Below are 20,312 nucleotides of genomic sequence, written 5' to 3'. Positions count from 1 at the left end.
CCTGGTCTGGCTCTTAGCTTCTGTCTCTGTGCTATATGGTTAACTTCTGACCACATCATCACTGCGCGCTAGCTCTCTACTGATGTCACATTAGTCACCCTTAATACTCCAGTACCATATATATAAAAATAAACACAGTTCCTGGCCCATAGTAGTGCTCCATAAATTACTGTAGTAGTAGCAGTTATTATTATAAAGAAGAAACCTAAGCCCAAAGAACGGATTTGTATCAAGATTTAAACATCAGCTTCACAATTGGAAGTAGATTCCTGGATTCCTGGTTCTAGAAGCACCCCAAATAAGCCGGCTTCGGGAGGTTAACGGAAAGTAAATTCAGGAGGTTAATGGAAAGTAAGTTTTCAGGGGATAATAAAGCCAATCGTAGATCACTATCAGCGAATGGTATAATGATATTTGAATTAAAGTGTAACTTTTTAATCCCAAGTTCTTTTGCTCCCCATTCTACCTGGGGTTAGTAAGAGAAACCCAGAGTACTTGCTATTTGGTAAATGACGTCTCCCTCATGAGAGACTTCTGTCATCCCACGTAAAATTCTCAACTTATCTGTCGGGCTTTCTCCCTTAGAGGGCGGTTGTCCTGTTCCTACCTGCCTGTTACCCAGGTCTCCTTCTAAGGTGGGAGTACCCGTGCGTGAGTCCATAGATCTGGGCCATCTCTTGACTGGAAATCTAAGTCATTTTGACTGCACTGTCTTAGAGGCTGGGATATAGTTCCCTCTTAGTAAAAAACCATTACTTTGCATACACATTTTTTCATGGATCACTTCAGTGCAATTGCTCTCTTTGCCTTCTCCCATTTCCACTTTGGTTATCGGTTTTTTCCAAAGTTGCCACAAACAGAAGTGAGAGCAACCACAAAACCAACATGGGGTCTACAAGATCTCACAAGGCTCTCCAAGCCTCAGCTCCCTGTCGGAGTTTTCCCTTTCGTGGATCGCTCAGCCAGCTCACCTGGGCTGGCGCTGTCCTCTCTCTTAGCATCTTTGGTAGGTGTCTGCATGTGTCAGGGTCGCCAGGACACCCAGGAGATTGGAGAGTACAGAGCATCAGTTAGCTCCAGCCTGTGGTGTAAGAGAAGCTTTCATTTAGAGCCTTTTTGTGTCGCTTAGGAACGACCAAAACCACATTCTTACCCTTTGCACCTGGATATGTATCATTCATGGTTTCCCGTTTGCTTCAGGGGGCTTGACTTAGAGAACAGTGCGTGCAAAGTCTGGCTAAAACTTACAGAAGGAGACTCCTTTTAAATTTTCTTTGGTCTGGAAGCGTCCAGATTCAACTTGACATTGGAGTAGTCTGTATAGAATCACGTGTCTTAAAACGTAGCTTTCACTTTGTATTTATCTAGGACCTGGGTACAAAAATGAACTTCTAAGTGACTTTGTCAGAAGTTCCATCGTCTGCATGCTTTGACCATGGGCCACAGGCCTAACATGCCCGGAGATAAGGTGATAGAAATCTCAAAGCAGGTGCCTCAGGTTTTTCTTAGAGTGTAGCACTTAATGGTATAAATAAAACCAGTCAGGAGGGCCTCACTTGAATGGCTCCTCAGAAGCACTGTTTCTTCTCTGTTCATCAGCATTGATTTGACAGCATTGTGAGCATTGTGTTCCCTTTAGAGTTATGATTTCTTGATTATTTTTCTCCTGGATTTTTTTCTTTCTGTCTTTTGTTTTTCAGATTTTTCATTTCTCTGCTTTCATTTCTGTTACTTTATTTACCTGTGGGATCAGATAAGGAGCAGGGAAATGATAGGCCCTTCTCCTTCCCACCCCCTGTATTTGCAAAGAAGGCATTTTCTTTAAATGTATATGTTATGAATATGGCAATTTCTGCTACATAGTGAAGAGAGATTGTTTCAAGATTATATTCAGGTTTGTTGTTTCTTTTAAAATATTCTAGTTATTAATTCAGTTGCTTTTGTATTTCTCCTTTGTCCACATTGCTTTCTTAGAAAAGGTAACTAAAGCTTTAACATAGTGGCCCTAAGGGGAAGAATACCTAAGACTCACAGCACCCCACAGGACCCACCTTTGAGCCGGCTTTAGTTTTGGTCAGACTTTGTGATATGCACCTGGCCTTGAGGAAATAAATCTTTGCCCCCCAAGCCTCTCCCAAATTACTCTTGATGTGAAGAACCTTCCAGAACTATCACTGTGAGGATTGAATCTGCAGCAGGAAAGTTGACCTGGCATGACTTTACCCCTAACACTTGCCTGGACTAAGCCAGACTGGGAATTGGGGAACTGTTCTTTCCCTTGGGGTGAGCACTGATTGTTACTGCTGTTGAGGCCTGTTCCAATGTTAGTTCTGTAGCAGAATTAGTTCACGTTGCTTCAGACCAGTTAGATTTTTCAACCTGAGCCACAAACTAGGAAATATAAATTTATAATCTGGCATCACAATCATGGAAGATTTTGATCCCAGTATGCATGGCGGATTTCTCTGGACTAAGCACATAAGCAGGCTCTGTTGTCCAAGGGATTGTAGTGGCTTTGCCTGCTTCCCCAAATTCCTTAAATGTCTGACTTCCTTTCTGTACATTGGGTCCCACTGTCTTTCCTTGATCGATAGTAAGTATATTAACGGCTGTGCTCAGACACATCCCAGAGCCAGCTCGTGTTAGCCTTTTCCAAGAGTTCTCGCTGTCTGATTTGCCCCCACGTGGCTTCCGTTGCACACTCTGTTGTGTAGGAGTCGTTTGAAGGAGCATTCTGCTCTGTTTTGGATACTCGGTTTTCAGTCAGTATCTTGCTTGTTCTGGGATGTGGTGCTGGGAGCCAATAGAAGAAGCAAGACAGCTTCTCCACACAGCCAGAACCGGGGCCTTCTCCGTTCTTGCACATGTCAGGTCGGGCATTCTACCAGCAACTTCTGGCCTTCATTGACCTCTGCTGGGGGTCGCAGTGAGCACTTTTTGCTTGGCTGCGTTTACTAGCACATGGCAGCCCCTTCTGGCAAGACTTGAGTTTAAAAAATGCATTGATGGCATCTCTCCAGAAATTGGCATTGATGTCTGCTGACATGGCCATTCGCAATTATCAACCGTAATGGAAGGAAGAGGAGTCTTGGCTGAGGGCAGTGTCTCTTCCAGTGACCACTTATATTTAATATTGCTGTGTAATTGAGTGCCACCTTTCTTCTTCCTGTGCCTTCCTCTAATTTTCTCCTGGTAATCTGAATGAGAATTTTGGAAAGTAAACATTTTAGATAGCCGCAGTTAATGTTAGTTAGTGAGTATTCTTGCTTAATTAAGATTTTGTTTTGCTGAGCCCCTCTGAAGTATGAACAGCTGAATACAATTTGCAACCTAAGTTTCTACTTTAAACTTCTTGAAAGCTAAAAGAACTCTCTCCAAGGAGTTGATCTAAGCCTTAGACTCCAAGCAAAACACTTGAAGAATTTTTTTTATTTTTTTAGCTTTCTGGACTCATGTTTACAGATTTCTTGAGAAATGACATATGGTTTATGGAGACGAGATGTTTAACCAGCTAATTGTGAGTTCAGATCTATCCTCAGGGGAGTGAGAGGTTTCATTATGGTGGGTGTATTAGAGGAGCATCTCTGGTTACAAGTGAAAAGATACAGGAGTACTTCAAGGAATGTAAGGGCTGGAATGTATGGGGCTTCTGGAAGCCAGTGAAACCAGAATGTAGAGCCAGAAAGCCCCAGATACCAGGAAGTACTTTGTCTTTCCTTTTCTTCTCTCCATGTGTCTATTTCCTTTTTCTACCTCTTAGCATACTAAACACCTTTACTTCTCAGATATATCCTGATATAATGACAGAATATAGCTACCACTTAGCTCCCAAATGTATATATTATCATTCCCACCACATGAAAAGACTGCTGCACTGTCTCGTCCTGTTCTAAATTCTTGAAGGAAAGGATCTGGCTTTAAGTCAGATGTCTACCTTGCCTTCTAAAACCTGCTACTAGAAGGTCACTTCCTACAAACAAGTCTGCTGGGAGCTCGCCCTTATGGAGCCAGGGGAGTTTGAGCTCCTGGCTGGGAATTTCTTTAACAAGGGCTTGGAACTGTCCAGAGATTTCCCAGGCCAGGCAAATCAGATTAGACTCATGCTACAATTACATGGGGTATTTTTTCCCCAATTATTTATTTATTTATATCACAGCTACATTGGTTTGACTATTTTGTATTATTATACTCTTGTTACGAGTACACAGGGTAACAAACAGCAGTTTCCAGCTAATTTTTCAATCCATTTAAAGTAGAAATAGAAAAGGCCTTGAATGAGCATCCAGTGTTCACACAGGTGATTGTCTGAGCCATCCAGGAGAAATGGCTGTATAATAAACTCTTCGTAAAGAAGTCCTGGAAAAGAAACTTTACAGCCATTCTTCAGTGACCTTTCCAAGTATTCTCTTTTCAAGATCACCCTTTGACTCTGAAAACAAACGAATTTTAGGAGCCTAGAATTGTATTATTTACCCAATATAGACCTGCCCCTACCCAGCCAACTATAATGAAGGAGTTTTCCTCAGAAACTTGTGGCAATAAGTTCCATAACACTGGAACAATTCTTACTTCTTTATGCTGCCTTCTATTTTTATGCCACCAATACCTTCTTACCTCGCTCTGTGATTGTGATCCAATTTTCCAGGGCCTTAGGAATAAAAGATTGACATTTTGACGACTTTAATCGCAAACAAATAAATCATTCTGCCCTATTTTAAAAGACTTTTAGAGAAGATTCTTCAGCTTCTCCTCCATTACCCACTGCATGTACTCCTGTGTGTATCTACATTCTATGTACAAGAAAATGAGACTGTAAGGTGACTTTAAATTTTTTCCAAAACACACAGTGGGTCATAAATAGTGGCTGAGGCAGGACCAGAATTCCTGCTTTCTGATTCCCTCTCTGGTGCTCTTTTTGCACAGCCTGGGAGGAGAAGAGGGATCGGATTAGAGATGCCTTGTGTCCTAGAGCCCAGGCGAGCTCTTCCTAACCTTTCTGGTGGCCACAGTCCCCATGGAAGGCCCGCTCCATAAGAAAGCACAGGGCCCTGCGCACTTTGCACCTCTGCAGTCTAACTCTTGGTTCTTTTCTTTAACTTCTCTTCGATCCCTTTCAGGATATCTGTGAGAGGAAAGAAACTTTCTCATTCATTTACTCTTTCAATAAAAATATATGAAGTGCTGGCTTTGTACCAGGCACAGCATCCATTACCACTATTGGACTCAGACAGAAAATTCTGTGGGACTCAACTTGGAAAATTCTAGGGGGTTGCTTGCCAAATATAGCAAAAGAAGAGTCATGTCCGTATTTCCCATTAGATCACCGTCATGCCGAGGTTAGCCATGCAGTGTCATTGTCCCAATCAGACCTCTTTGAGGGCAGTGCATGTACAATAGTGATAGCAAACAAGTGTAAAGCGCCAGGTACTGTAAATGATATTTTGTAGTCATTATCTTAACTTAAACCTCACAACAACCGCATGAGGCTGGTATTGTGAATACCTTTTTATAGATGAGTAAACTGAGGTTCAGACAAAAACGGATAATGTTTGAGTCCTTTACTATGTACCAGGTGCTGTGTTAAGTGTTTATATGATTCACGCTGAATCCTCACAACAGCCCGTGATAGTCAGCTATAATTACCCCCATTTTAATGATGAGAAAGCTGATATTCCAAGAGGTTAAGTGTATTGCTCAGGCCATAAAGTAAGTGGTATCACCTGGTTAAGATTAATCATTATCTACCCAGCCTCACACTTCAAAGCCAGGAATGGGATTTTCCTTGAATTTCCGTCCAATACTCTCGCCTTCAGAAGCAGATCAGCGATGAGATCCCTCTTGAGGCCTGTGCGTCAAGGCTGTGTGTCTGCCTCCTGTCCATGCTCAGCACTTTGTTAGCCATGTTCTCTGGATAGCCTGGTGTCTGGGCATGCCCAGGAGAGCCACGTAGGCTCAGTTTTGACCCACGCATCATGAACCCATAACCATATTTTTCTGTGTCTCCTCTCACTCATCTTTCCCGGTGCAGTTAAAAAAATCTACTTACAGGTCCAAATTTGAACCCGTGGCTTGTGTTTAAACCTCAAATTCAAGTAGGTTATATGGTTTTTTTTGGTTTTTAAATCTAAGATAGAAAAAAGGTCAGTTGTAGAGAACAGGGCATATACATGATACAGAGAAGGTGTATGTTTAAATGAAAAGACAGACCATAAATACTCAATGGATAATAATCTTTCAATGCATTGGCATTTCCAGAGATCTTGGGAAAATACTATTGTACCTTCTCACTTATTATTGGCTTTTAAATGTCCAGTAGTTCTCTTTCCAACCTGGAAGCCTCTTTAATTCCTGATTTTTCCATTTGTTTATTCAACTAATATTTACTGCTGTGGGCTAGGAAGTGTAGATGCAGCTATGAACAAGACAGACATAAATAATTAATTACAACCATGATACATGCTACAGAGGAAAATACAAGGTGCTATTAAAATACTAACAATAATGGGGGAGGGAGAAGAGTTGTAAAGTCAGGAAAGGCTTTCTGGGGGAATTGATGTTTAAGCTGAGACTGGAAGGATGAATAGGAGTGAGACGAGAAGGACGGGAGTGGAGGAAGCATTCCAGGCAGAGGGAATAGCACACGTGAAGGCCGTGGGGCAAGTAGGAAGAGCTTGGCTCATTTAGGAGCGAGAAGCAGTCAGACACAGGCAAGTTCTTCCGGGGACAAATGAGCCACATGTTGGAGAAGGAACTTTCTTTTTTCCTTTTTAATAATTATTGACTTAAAAATGGATATTTCTGGAAAAATCGATAATATTGCTGACCCATTGTTATGCTCATGGTGTAAAAGCTAACGTGGCCATGTGTCAAGGGTGTTGCTGTGGGAAGGAGTGGAAGCTGGCAGCCAGGAGGGAGGCCGGGGAGGCGGGGAGGGCTGTGGGGTGACTCTGATTCTCGGGCTTCTATCTCCTCAGGCCTGAAGACCATTGTGGGGGCCCTCATTCAGTCTGTGAAGAAGCTGTCAGATGTCATGATTCTGACAGTGTTCTGCCTGAGTGTTTTTGCCTTGATCGGACTGCAGTTGTTCATGGGAAACCTGCGAAACAAGTGTGTGGTGTGGCCCATAAACTTCAATGATAGCTATCTTGAAAATGGCACCAAAGGCTTTGATTGGGAAGAGTATATCAACAATAAAAGTAGGTGGCCCCTTCTCTGCAAGAAGAGAAAGAACAATCTGTCTGTAGTTTACATGGTCAGAAGCCACCACTGGGCTTTAAAAAGTAGTTGGGGCCAGAAAGGAATGCCAGTGCTACTGGAAGTAGCCTTGTGAAGTTATTCCCTTTCCTCGAGGTAGGATTGTGTTCAGAAGTTCTCAAACATTAGCCGTTTCTCCTCCTCTCTCTCCTCTCCCTTTAAAACCACAAATGAACCTTTGTAGCTTTGTCACACGCACCCCTAAACCTTTGCTTTGAAAATCAGGTTTAGTTGCTTGATAAAAATCCTTTTTTCCTTAGCTGGGTTACCTGAGATATTCAAACATTTGGTGCAGAATATACCCAGTAAGCTTTTTTAATACTGCAAGACTTTAGTAATCGATCTGGTCTAGGGAGTCAGGTAATCTCTAAGGCACCATTTGATCCTATTACTGTTAACGAGTTTTAATAATTTCATTTCAGGAAGCAGAGCACTCGGGTCTTACACTAAGGAACATTTGTAGTAGTACTTCCGTAAAAGAATGGGGAAAAGTTAGCAATGTCACTGTTAGTCCCTCTTAAGGAAATAAAGGCAGTTAAGTAGCCGTAAGAAAATATTGCAGAGGGAATTTCAGGGACACATGCAAGAAAGGGGAACATGCCTTCTAATTTAATATAGGACATGGGAACTAGTGATCACTGAGGATTTCTAGTTTATCTTTGGTAAAGAGTAGTTACAAGGCTAGAAGCATCAAGCTGTATAAAGGGGTAAAGAACTCAGAAAATTCTCTTTGAGATCCCTTTGATTCAAGTACCAGAACTTAGCATTTACATTTGAAGTACGAGTGGAAATCAGGTGTCTGAAAAGAACGTTGCACTAAGGGCTTTACAGTAGCACTTTTAGTTTTTAAATATATAGATAGGAAAATAATGGGAAAGAATTCTTATCAGGTTTCACTGATGTCAGAAAAGATTTATATGAGCTAAAATCAATAACTGTTTCTGCTGGGGCTAGTTAGGAACAGTATAACCTGATTCTCTGATTCACTTATATCTGCCTTATTCATTTCCTGCCTCTTCAAACTTTTCTAGCAAATTTTTACACGGTTCCTGGCATGCTAGAACCTTTACTCTGTGGGAACAGTTCTGATGCTGGGTAAGTAGCTCACCTAATTTTATTCTCCTCCCTTAAAACAGTTTGTCAGATAAAAATGGGCAATATTTTCACTTTTCTTTGTGCTCAAGTAGTAGACCCTAATTGGTCTAATGTACTGGTTGACTCAGATTTTCTTTCTGTTTCATATTTGTCCATCCAAAGTTGACATTTTACTAGTAGCTGAATGTGCCGATAGTCTCAAGCCAAAATCAAAGGTGGTAAAGGCCAAAAATAGAATCTATAACACCAGGTGTCTTGCCTGTCTCTTCTAGAATCCCCTCATTCTATCACAATAACCAATAAAATATGGATTAAAGACACCATCTTAGTGCTAGGTGAGAACCCAAAGAAGACCCAAAATATGCTAGGCCTGACAGCATGGGGGAGGGAAGGGTAGCAACATCATATCTTTTCCCAATTTTTTAAATTGTAAAATACTACACATAACATAAAATGTATCCTCTTAGCCATTTCAAGTGTACAGTTCAGTGGTATTAAGTACATTCACTTTTTTGTGCAGCGATCCCTACCCTCCATTGCCAGAACTCTTCATCTTCCCATGAGGGAAACTTCCCATTATAGGAGAATGAAACTTCATCTTCCCATTAATGAAACTCTATACCCATTAAACAATAACTCCTGTTCCCCATTCCCCCAAGCCCCCGGCAACCACCATTCTACTTTCTGTTTCTATGATTTGACCACTGTAAGTACCTTATATAAGTGGAATCATACAGTCGTTGTCTTTTTGTAACTGGCTAATTTCACTTAGCATAATGTCCTCAAGGTTCACCCATGTTATAACATGTGTCAGAATTTTCAGGCTGAATAATATTCTGTTGTGTGTATGTACCACATTTTGTTTATCCATTCATCTGCTGGTGGACAGTTGGGTTGCTTCCATGTTCTAGCTCTTGTGCATAATGCTGAGTGAACACGAGCGTGCAGACCTCTGATTCTGCTACTTCTCGCTCTAAGACCGTGGGCGAGCCATTTAACTCATGTGAGACTCAATTTCTTCATCTATTAAATGGATTTGATAAGTCATGTCTGCACTTCCTCAAAGGATTAATATAAGAATGGCGTACACGAAAGTGTTTTGTAAACAGAAAGCTCTATAAATGTAGGGTGTAGTGCCATTATTCAGGGAATTGGTGTTTTAAGATGACCATGACGAGTAGAAATCCATTTAATTTCTGTGTGGAAGTAGATAACTAGAAATTACATTGAAATAATTATCAGGGGAGTCTAAAAGCAGAAGATCTGTTATAGCCAAAGTCACTGAAAACCCCAGGATGACACAGGTTGTCACAGGGAGTGTTAAGGGAACGGAGATGATTAAGAGGAACTTCTAGCCGTTTGTCGTTAGGGATAGTAGCTCAGTTAAATTTGGTTGAATTACACATTGTTATGAATCAAGGACAGTGCTTCTCACATTTTGTCACATCTGAAAATTAATCCCCTGGTGTGCCTCTTAAAAATGCAGGTTCATGGACCGCCTATCCGGGGCTTTTATTCCCAGGTCTTGGGTAGGACGCAGGAATCGGCATTTTTAAGAGGCACGCCTGGTGGTTCCGATACCTTGGTGTCCTCGGGACATCATTCTTTGGAAAATTGACCTGGCTACTTTATTTCTTTCCTCTCTCTCTTTTCTTTTCTTTCTGTCTTTTTTTAATTCCAATGTGTTGGCCTGGCTCTATAGATGGTTATTTATTACCTGCAAGGTCATGGAGATGACTTACAGCTGATGACTGGGTAGAATTATGTTGAAAAGCCCTGAATGTCCCTTTCCTTCCTCAGGCAATGCCCAGAGGGATACCAGTGTATGAAAGCAGGAAGGAACCCTAATTATGGTTACACAAGCTTTGACACTTTCAGCTGGGCCTTCTTGGCGTTATTTCGCCTCATGACCCAGGACTATTGGGAAAACCTGTATCAATTGGTAAGTAATACCTCTTTTTTCTTTGGTGATAGAAAGTGCATGAAGATGTGTAGGGCTGGGGACGTGCTATGTAAGAGACCTTCCATGAAGACATTATACAGTCATCTTAGGATGGTATTTCTCTGGTTTATAAAATCAAGCGTATCCTCCCAGCTCTTGTCTCTTCCTTCATGTTCTTTAATGCTCAGTGATGCATAGCTATAGAGGCTCACAGCCTCCTGCCTGGCCTGGGAATCGGCTATGTCTGCCTATTCCTATTGTTCATCAGACCATCTGCTGTATTTCTGCTTTTGGATTTTTGGATTTGGGGCATCTTTTAAAGAAATATTAATTAAACATTGTGCAAAGCATGATGCTAGACATTATAAAGATGAGATTTCTATCCACAAGGACCTTGGAATCTAAATGCATCAATATTTTTGAGATTTGTAACACATTTGGACTTTTTCAAGCTGATGTGACAGATCTTTAAGAAGGTCAGGACCATTCTCGGGCCACATCGGCAGCTCCAGGAAAGTCATTTAACTCTGCTGCTCGTGACGGAGGAGTTAGTCCAGGTGGTTGCCGAGGGTCTTCCAGCTTAGAAATTCTATGGTAATCCAGGGTTTTCTATTTGACTCTAGCATTTGATGACGCCAGTTAGTTTGAGAATGACAAACATGTCCCCTCAAGCATAGAGGAACCTCTTCAAGGGAAGCTTCTAATTCAAATCCCCTAAGGAATTCTTACTTTCTATTCGACAGCCTAGAGTTCCCTCAGGTTCAGTTCTTTCTCATGAAATACTTATGGTTGATGTTAAATTCCATTAAGTATTTGTGGTTGAAAAGAAAAAGATGAAAACTTTAGTGGGTAATAGTGGGTCCCGTATACATAACCTAAAACCCAATTGTTCTTTGATGTCTGTTTGCTCACTGCTAGTGAAAGGAACAGTCCTAGGGTGCTTCTTCCTTTTTCTTTCCTCCCCCCGCTCCTCTATGCTATATCCCTCTTTAAAGATCCCTCCTATTACAAAAGGATAAAGAAGGATGTCACGCAAGATGGGGTCTTCCTGTGACTTGGGACTGATCCCAGAAATGGAATTTCTCTGTTAATGCTCTTGGAGGACTAGTGGATAAATGGGCTGAAGTGTTGTATTACTTTCTTTATACTTGTTTTAGAACTGACTGACAAAGGCAAATATAATTCTTAGCCCAAAGCAACTTTTTTCCTTTAGAAAAAAAAATCAAGCATTTGTCTATGATAGGGAGTATATTAGGTATATTTGGAAGTGGAAAAGGACCGTTTTCATCACAGTGAATGGGAGGTATTACTGACATTTACTGTGAGTTGAGGATGGGAGAGGCCATTTGGCCATTGGGGATGCTAAGTGCTCTGCAATATGAAAGGGAACCACACAGGGAAGGACTGTCTGGTGCAAAATTCAGTAGTGCCCCTCCCTATAGGGGAATATTCAGCCTGATTCATTTGACGCGAGTGACTCAGAAAATTATCTCTGTCTTTACAGACTTTACGAGCAGCTGGGAAAACATACATGATCTTCTTCGTCTTGGTCATCTTTGTGGGGTCTTTCTATCTGGTGAACTTGATCTTGGCTGTGGTGGCCATGGCTTATGAAGAGCAGAATCAGGCAACACTGGAGGAGGCAGAGCAGAAAGAGGCTGAATTCAAAGCAATGTTGGAGCAACTGAAGAAGCAACAGGAAGAAGCACAGGTTGATGATCAATTCTTTGCAACACTCCTTCCTGCCAGGTTGCTGTGGCTAAGGCCCCGTCTGATTGCCACTCCAATTGATCTTTTCTAGGCACATTGTCAAATAGAAGTCATTGATCTGATTAAAACAACCCAAGTAACAACTGCAGGTGGTGGGTTCAATTATTCCATTTGTATTAATGGCCAAATTATTGGTTAATATGATCTTTTGTTGAATTTCTCAACTCTTCAGTGTTCAACTGCTGTGGTAGCTGGGAGAAAAAAGTGACCAGAGCAATTTGTATAGTGCTTCATGTAAGCATAGCCTTTTTGTTGTGGAAAACATTGGAATCTCCTTCAGAGATTCTCTGTAGTCATGAAAAATATTGATTGTAATTGAAAAGAAGTTACAGGGTGAAATAGTAAAGTAAAATTTGAAAAACAAACCTGTAATCCCTAATAAACCTTAATAGTCCTTATCCAAGTATATACATATTTTTCTACTGTGGGGCCCATAGGTATTATATAGTTTCTTAGCATTCATTTTCAGCGTGTTCAGAAAACATCATTTGGCATCAAGAATACAGCCAAGTTCTTATCTGAGATACTCAAGAGAATAAGTCCCAAAGTTCTCACACTGGGTTCTGCTTTGATTACTGAGCGCTGTGTGCCACAATACAAACTCAACTGCAATATGGAGACAGCCAGACCCTGGCCACAGTCTCCTCTGACTGGCTGGCTTCCTTTCCTCCCGTTTTCCCTCCTTTCCCTATCTGAGGGAAAAGACAGGATCTGCACCAGTTCCTTGGCTTTGGGTGCCTGCAGGTAACCGCTTCTGATCTGGTCTGTGCTGTGGTTCCTTCCATTCCTAGGCTGCCGCGATGGCCACTTCCGCAGGAACGGTCTCAGAAGACGCCATAGAGGAAGAAGGGGAAGAAGAGGGAGGCTCTCCTCGGAGCTCATCTGAAATTTCTAAACTCAGTTCCAAGAGTGCCAAGGAAAGACGTAACAGAAGGAAGAAGAGGAAGCAAAAGGAACTCTCGGAAGGAGAGGAGAAGGGGGATCCCGAGAAGGTGTTTAAGTCAGAGTCAGAAGACGGCATGCGGAGGATCGGCATACGACTGCCAGACAACAGGATAGGGAGGAAATTCTCCATCATGAATCAGGTAAACTCTTGGCACTGGGTCAGACAGCCTAAGAAATTCTGGTTTTCCTAATCTCACTGGGTTCTCATATTCCCCTTTGGCTTTACATTTTCACACCCATGCCTGCATCCTCAGGCCTGCCCCTCCATGCTCCACGTTGTTCTCCTCTAGGAGGAAGTGTTACTGGCATGTTAGGACCATCATCCTCTGCTCTAATCCTGCCCTCCCTTCTCTGCTCTAAAGCCAGCCCAGGACGATGTGATGACCTTGGGCAGACTTACTTCAGCAGTAAAGTTTGTGTCACAGCAACAAGCCTATGTTCTAAAGCATCAGGAAGAACTTTTCTGCTCTTGGCATCTGAACATCAGAATTTAGCTCAATCGCCTCTGTTTAAGAATTACACATAATTGTAGGTTCAAAAAAAAAGTGATGAAACTCTTTAGGTCACCTTATTTGAGCGTGGCAAGCTCTAGTAATTAATTATCCTAGATATATAGTGTCATGCTGATAAATTAGCCTATGGTAGATTAAAAGCCTCCATCTTATCCAACTTTGATAAATGGGGAAAGTAAGAAAAAGGGGGGGCGGACTTATGTATAATTATTGAGCATTCTATTACTATTAATATCATCATATAATAGATAGTTTTTGGATTTCAAAGAACACCACCAAAATCCAATGGTTACGGCATTTAAATTCCCATTTTAAAGAAATGCTGGAAAGTTGATAAGGTACAGAAGAAAGTTGCAGTTACTGATTATGGCATTGTATCCAGTCTTGTTTCCCGGGGATCCTCTCATTGTGCCTCTTGTTTGCATGTCTCACCTCCTTGTTCAGTCTTTCTCTAGTCCTATTCATTTTATCACAGCAAAATCTCTCCTGTCCATCCCCTTCTTTCTATTCTTGTTAATCCTCTCTTGGTTCAGACTTGTGTTATTTCTCCTGCAGTTATCACCGCAGTTTTGTCTCCTCTGGTGTTACTCTGTCTCCTTTGTGTTTTATGTACTGTCAGCAGGTGGCTTCCTAAAACATAGCTCTCATTATTCGCCACCAGGCAGTCATGGCGTACCTACCATGTGTCGAGGATTGTGATAGGTCCTAGAGATTAAAGGTTGTTAAAACGCCAAGGAGCTATAGTGTAGCGGAGCAGCCAGATACATTTAAGTTATTTCTATAATAGCATCGACGGCATTATTCTATAATTGAGAAATGCTGGGGTGTTTTGGAGGACACAGCTCTGTCCCAACCAAGAGGTTCAGTGAAGATTTTCTGGGGAAGGTAAATAAAGGATAAACAACAATTGGTTAAGTACTGTATGTGTTTGCTGGTAAGGGAGCAGTCAGACAAAAGAAAGAACATTCCAGGTTTAGAAGAAAAGCATGTTCCACTTCGGACATCCCAAGTTGAATTGTTTGTTGGATAACAAGTAGAGGAGTCTTTCCAACACGTACACGTAGTCAAAGGGTAGCTCAGAGAAGAGGTCCTGAGCTGAGCGGCGGTGACTGAAACCATGAAACTTGATGGATTTGCTCAAAGAGATTGAGTTGACTGAAAGAAGAGCGGGCCCAGGACACGACCACTGGTGTCCATGGGTATCAGAGATGGAGCTCAGGGAGGAAAACAAATGAGCAGTTATTAGCGGTGCTAAGAGAACCAAGGGTTCAGGGAAGCCAGGAGAGCACACGGGGGGGGGGGGGGGGAGAGGACGGGCGTGATCAGTGGGTTGAGATTTAACGCATGGAGAACTTTAAAGACATGTTTCAGGCCACGGTAAGTAGGAAGTGGAGACAGTGAGTGTAGACTTCTCACTCAAGCTTATTTAGAGAATATGGCTAAAAATTAGCATTTTTTTAAATTTTATTAGTTTCAGGTGCACAAGACAAAGCAAAACTTAGACGTTTATCATTTATAGCATTTTTTTTAATCTAAGGGGAAAAAACCCAGAAGGGGAGGTCGAAGTAGAAAATGGAAAGTGGAATAGAAAATAGAGTACAGTCTTGGAAGATGTAAACATAGATGTAGTCTCTAACAGGAAAGGGACACTCTGTACCCCCAAAACGTCAGGAAAATAGCGGAGGACAGGCATGGATACGTTTGTAGACAGGGAGTAGGAAGCTGAGGAAGACGACGCCTGAGAAGTCTCTAGTTTTCAATAATGTAGGAAATTAAAAATCTTATTGAAAAGACTGAGAGGTTGAGTAAGGGGTTTAAAGAAACTACTGACATTTTAGAATAGTTATTAAGACGAATGGGAGAGAGAATTCCCCTAATCAAAGTTACTCTGTTTCCTGATGAGGTTCCAGCCCTTTAGCGTGGAATTCATAGCACTTCTCCTTCCCCGGACATGACTTCCGGCCTCCAGCCTCTGTGCCCGCCAAGCCCCCTGTACTGAAACCGCATGAATTGCCACATGCTCCTCATAGATGATGCTTGTTTCCTACCCTCTGTCTTGCTCCAGAGACACCCTAAGGTGCTCTACTTTTCCGTCTCTGAATGTCCACATCATACTGGTTCTTCACGTCCTTCTCCCAAGAAACCTTTCCTAGCCCCTCCCCCAGTCACACCTAATTGGAAATTCTTTCTTTCATCTTTCCATTATATTGTATACATACCTCTTTATATGTTACCTTTTACTCTGTGACATTATACCAGGGGCGCCAAAACAGTGTCTACATGTGGATGCTTTAGTCAGCGTTGCTCAAGCAGTAGTTCGCTGTAATCAGAAGCGTCTGGACGCTGATGGGAACCACTTTGAGCACCTCTTGTAATTGCAGAAGTCAAACGTGACTTGTGTTCATCTTTTCTTATCAATGTATATTAAGTATTACAATTTTAATAGTTTTTTTTCCTTTCTTAAAATGTGCATACATCTTTTTTGGCGCCCTCTGTGTTTTCTTATGTTCATGTCCTCCCCTCTCTTAGCTAAAGCCCTAAGGTCAAGGCCTGCTTCTTTGCACATTCAGCTACTTGTTGGACAAATGAATGGAGGACTTTAATAAATCTGATGTAACCCCTTCTGGGACTTCTTTATGGCCCGGAGCCATCTCTGTTTCACCTTCACCTCACCTTTCTCCTCATTCAGCCTCTTTTGGGGAAAAGTGATTGCAGCTTTATTGTAATCCAACCCTTGTCTTGTGAGCCATCACTGAGCTAGTTAATGAATACCTTAGTGCTATTAACACTTCGCTACTGAATGGTCTCTGATTAATCTACACGCCTGAGCACAGAGTTGCACTGATTGCTTTCTAGCTCAAAAAATAAATCTGGGCTTCTGAGATGTCCTGCTTTGCATGAAAATGTTCACTTCCTCTAATTTCCCCATCTGAAAATAAATTGTAGATTCCTAGAGGCCATGGCTGACTGCCAAGACTTGCTTAGAATCTCCACACGATAGTAACATTCTTTGTCCCAGAATTCTCCTGCAGTTTCTCGGATTTTATCTGAAAGAATGAGGAAACTGAGGCCTTGAGAGATTAACTAATTTATCTAAGGTTGTGTAGTAGTAAGTGTTAAAGTCAGGATTTGAACCCCATCCTTCTGACTGTAGGCTTGTGACCCTAGTCACTGCCGCCTGTGGTCAACCGCCCCACTCACCTCCACACTACCCGGGCTTCCGTCCTGTTGCCTGAACAATGAATGTGGCATCAGTTTTCCCACAACACAGTTCAGTGTATGTCAGTGTCCTGTCCTGCCAGGTCTTCTGAGATCCTCTTGAGACATCTGCCCAACCGATCTCCTGTCTATTTCTCTATAAAATTACTGCTGTGTTTTTAAAGCTTAGGACAGTTTATAAATATTAGGTTGAATCCATTTTTGCAAAGTATTTTAATTCTTCTATTGTAGCAGTTCTCAATCTTTTTGGTCTTACTGAAACTGGAGGCCAGACGAGTCCGGGGCTCGTGCTGCCTGCGCCACTCTGCCAATAGACCGACACAGGAGTTGGGTCATAGAATAAGCGTTTATTATCAGAGCACCAGTGATCTGAGAAGGCAGCAGGTTAACACCTCCAGAAACTGCCTTAACATTCTCAGACCAGCTTAGGTATTTAAGGGACAATCTGGGCGTTTCTCCAGAGGCTTCGTTCCACGTTCCTCCCGGGGTCTGCATGGAGCCTTCCCTCTGACAACATGATTCACCAATGGCGTCAGCAACCCACGAGCAATGGTGGGAGTAGACCACTGAGATTGTGATCAGTAAGCCTAAAAGTATTAACCATAAGTTTCAGGGTTCTAAAACAGGGAACGGGGTGGAACAGGGGACATTCTGAGCTCAAGCGGCAGGGGGATGATCTATATATAGGTCAAGGAAAACTGAGGTCGGGACGTTGCAAGGGGTCCCAACTGGGCCCCGCTTCTTTAGGACCTCTTTACTTCCTTAAAAATTATCGAGAACCCTAAAGAGCTTTTTAAAATGTGTTTTTAATTTATATTAGAAATTGTAGTTAAGAAATTTAAAAACATTTATTTACTGATTTATTTTAAAATAAAAATGATAAACTCATTATATGTTTAGTACAAATTATGCATATTTTTATAGAAATTAACTGTTTTCCAAAACAAAAAAAAAATAGTGGAAAAAGTGGTACTGTTTACATTTTTGCAAATCTCTTTAATCTGTGGTTTAATAGAAGACAGCTGGAATATCGTACCTGCTTCTGCATTCAGTGTGTTGTGATATGTTTTTTTGAAGTATTTAAAGAAACTCTAGTTTCATACAGGTGTAGCTGGAAAAGGGAGGAATAATTTAATAGCCTCAAGTTCTGATTTAATGCTAGTCTAAAACTGGACAGTGTAGTTTTAATGGTTAGTTGCAGTGTCGAATCTGAAACTGTATCAGTAACTTGCTACTCTGTTACATTAAAATCCTTTGTGGTATTTGCACCACAGATCTTTATTTTGCACCACAGGTCTTTAATTCATGAATGATTTGTAGCATCATGCATTGACCATGTGGGAAATACTGGTTCACTGCGTTATGCAAATCTTCCAAGTACTGACATACAGTATTTTAAAAAATATCGCATACATTATTATCACTACCAGTCGCATCAGAAAAAGTCTTAAATATTGTGAAACTGTAAGGCTCACAGAATCCACTGTATAGTTGTGAGAATCCCACTGTATAGTTGTGATGAAGGCAGATATTGTCTTAGTATTATTATAAAATAGTTTTGACCTCATGAGCCCCCCCAAAAGGGTCACAGGGACCCCCAAGAATCATCAGAGCACACTTTATGAACCTCTGCTGTACTGGAAAGAAAAATCGAAATATGACATGGAAATAGAATATGTAAATTACCAATTTATCTTATTCTAGACATTTCAGTCATTGTTAAGCCTCATCTCAATAAACAGCTGACACAGGCGCCCCGAAATCCCCAGTTAACTTTTCTGCAGAATTGAGGGCCATTCCCTCAAAACAAGGATGCCCCAAAGCCATTCTCCCAAACAAACACCCAGACCTAAGGTAGTATTTTCAGTTAGATGTGATGTAACTACCTGAAAAGAACCAGAAGCTCCTGGTTGGTAAAAATTTGAAAGGAAAAAATTTGAAAACAGGAAGTAAGTCCATTAACTAGCTGGATCCCAAGAGTTAATAGCACCTTGGGTCCCCAGTCATCACTGAAACCCTATTCTTAACTGATAGGAAGTGATCAGGAAGATAATGGTCAATTCCGTAACCTGTGAACATTTAGAAATTAGGATCCTGAGACAGGGCACACTAAAAGGAAACAATTCATTCTTGAATTCCTTGTTCCATTATTGGCAAAAGAGTTAACTGCAACAAATGTGGAAGGGGAAAGGTGACTTGTTCCGTTCCTCCTTGTTTCCTGTATCCAATCCTGATATAGTCCATTCCCTGAAGAGATAACTTCCTGAGGGTAGCCACCCACCCCCCTCCCTAATCTCAGCTTCCCTATTTTCTATATTGTGGGACGCTTTGACATTTTAGGAGCCTAGCTGTCTGTGAAGAGACTGCCTCACCCTGTGCTAGCTTAACTCCTAGAGATAGCTAATTGCCTGGAAGTGTGCCTTTCGTATGTAAATCAACCGATACAAAACCCTATCCCAACCTTCTCCTTTTATCTAACTCGCACTCACCAAGTCAATAATTCCCCCTCCCTGATCGCTCCAGGGCTAGCTTACTGGAAACATTGTTTAGAGAAGTGTTTCTCAATCTATGGTGAAGGACCAGTTTCTATTTTCCCCAAGTTTTCATGAACCAATACTATTGTAAAATAAATTAACAACAGATTTCTAGAAAAATGATCACACTCTTGGATGTTGTGACGTCTAATTGCTGTAGGAGTTTCTAAATGCTTCTCTCCATTTTTCGACTTATCTCATTGCAAACCAGTAGTGGGTCATTCACTAACATTGGTTTGTGAATCAAATTTTGAGAACTGGTTCGGGGGAATGAATCGGTGAGGCTGCCCAAACATACATGTATGTGAAAAGAGGAACAGCAAGCAGTGAGTTGGAAGGGGCCCTGATCCCTTTACCAATCCAACAACATGGAGGAAGGAAGTATAAGTGCTAGCCGCATGTGTGCCCTTTTGACACGCAGTGACACCATCCATTCCTGTGAACACACTGGAACCTAACCAATGTAGCTTCTCCTTTCTGGTGCAGGGTTGGGGCAAAAGAACAAAACAAATTCGTGATCAGGAAAGGGGTCAGAGATGTTGCATACGTGCATTCTCTTTTCTAGAGGCTTCATACAGCACGTGGTATGTATTTAACAGTGACATTTATATCAGATCATCTGTGATTCGTGGTTTTCTTGATGTGGCTCCCAGTTGACCAAATTCATTTATTGTCTCAGGTTTGTGAGTTGCTTTGAGCCAAGGCAGGAAAAGACTGCATAACAAGGGAAATACAAGTGAGAGAAGGAAGTGTGATGAAACTAGAAATAGCCAAAGAAAATATACTGACTGGGGCACAGGCACTTCGAACATTATAGAGAGACTGGACGTGGAAGCATTTTGAGTCGAACTAGAAATGGAGTTCTAGGTAACAAAAAGATATAGGTGGAAATATTAAAGAGGAACCCTGCAGCCCTTCCAAGGTAATCATCAAAAGTATTATTTTAAAAGTTTTATCTAATACTTACCATATGCGCACTATATTGGCAGAGAACTTTCATAAAGAACTTTCACAGTGGAATCATTTCAAAGTCATAACTGG

The 20,312-nt window shown here is 41.6% G+C and overlaps 1 protein-coding gene across 4 annotated transcripts in view; it reads left to right on the top strand.

Moving 5' to 3' along the window:
• Positions 1-20,312, top strand: part of SCN8A (sodium voltage-gated channel alpha subunit 8) — a 117,283-nt gene that overhangs the window by 29,687 nt on the left and 67,284 nt on the right. For all 4 annotated transcript variants that reach the window (XM_074325669.1, XM_074325668.1, XM_074325667.1 and 1 more), the window contains 5 exons: positions 6,975-7,196; positions 8,286-8,349; positions 10,150-10,291; positions 11,796-12,002; positions 12,853-13,146. In XM_074325669.1, the coding sequence (XP_074181770.1) occupies positions 6,975-7,196; positions 8,286-8,349; positions 10,150-10,291; positions 11,796-12,002; positions 12,853-13,146 (929 nt within the window). The remainder of the gene's footprint in view (positions 1-6,974; positions 7,197-8,285; positions 8,350-10,149; positions 10,292-11,795; positions 12,003-12,852; positions 13,147-20,312) is intronic.

Source organism: Rhinolophus sinicus, linkage group LG02 (assembly GCF_036562045.2).
Source record: "Rhinolophus sinicus isolate RSC01 linkage group LG02, ASM3656204v1, whole genome shotgun sequence".
In the NCBI taxonomy this organism is placed as follows: domain Eukaryota; kingdom Metazoa; phylum Chordata; class Mammalia; order Chiroptera; family Rhinolophidae; genus Rhinolophus; species Rhinolophus sinicus.
This window is presented reverse-complemented; position numbering and strand designations above follow the sequence as displayed.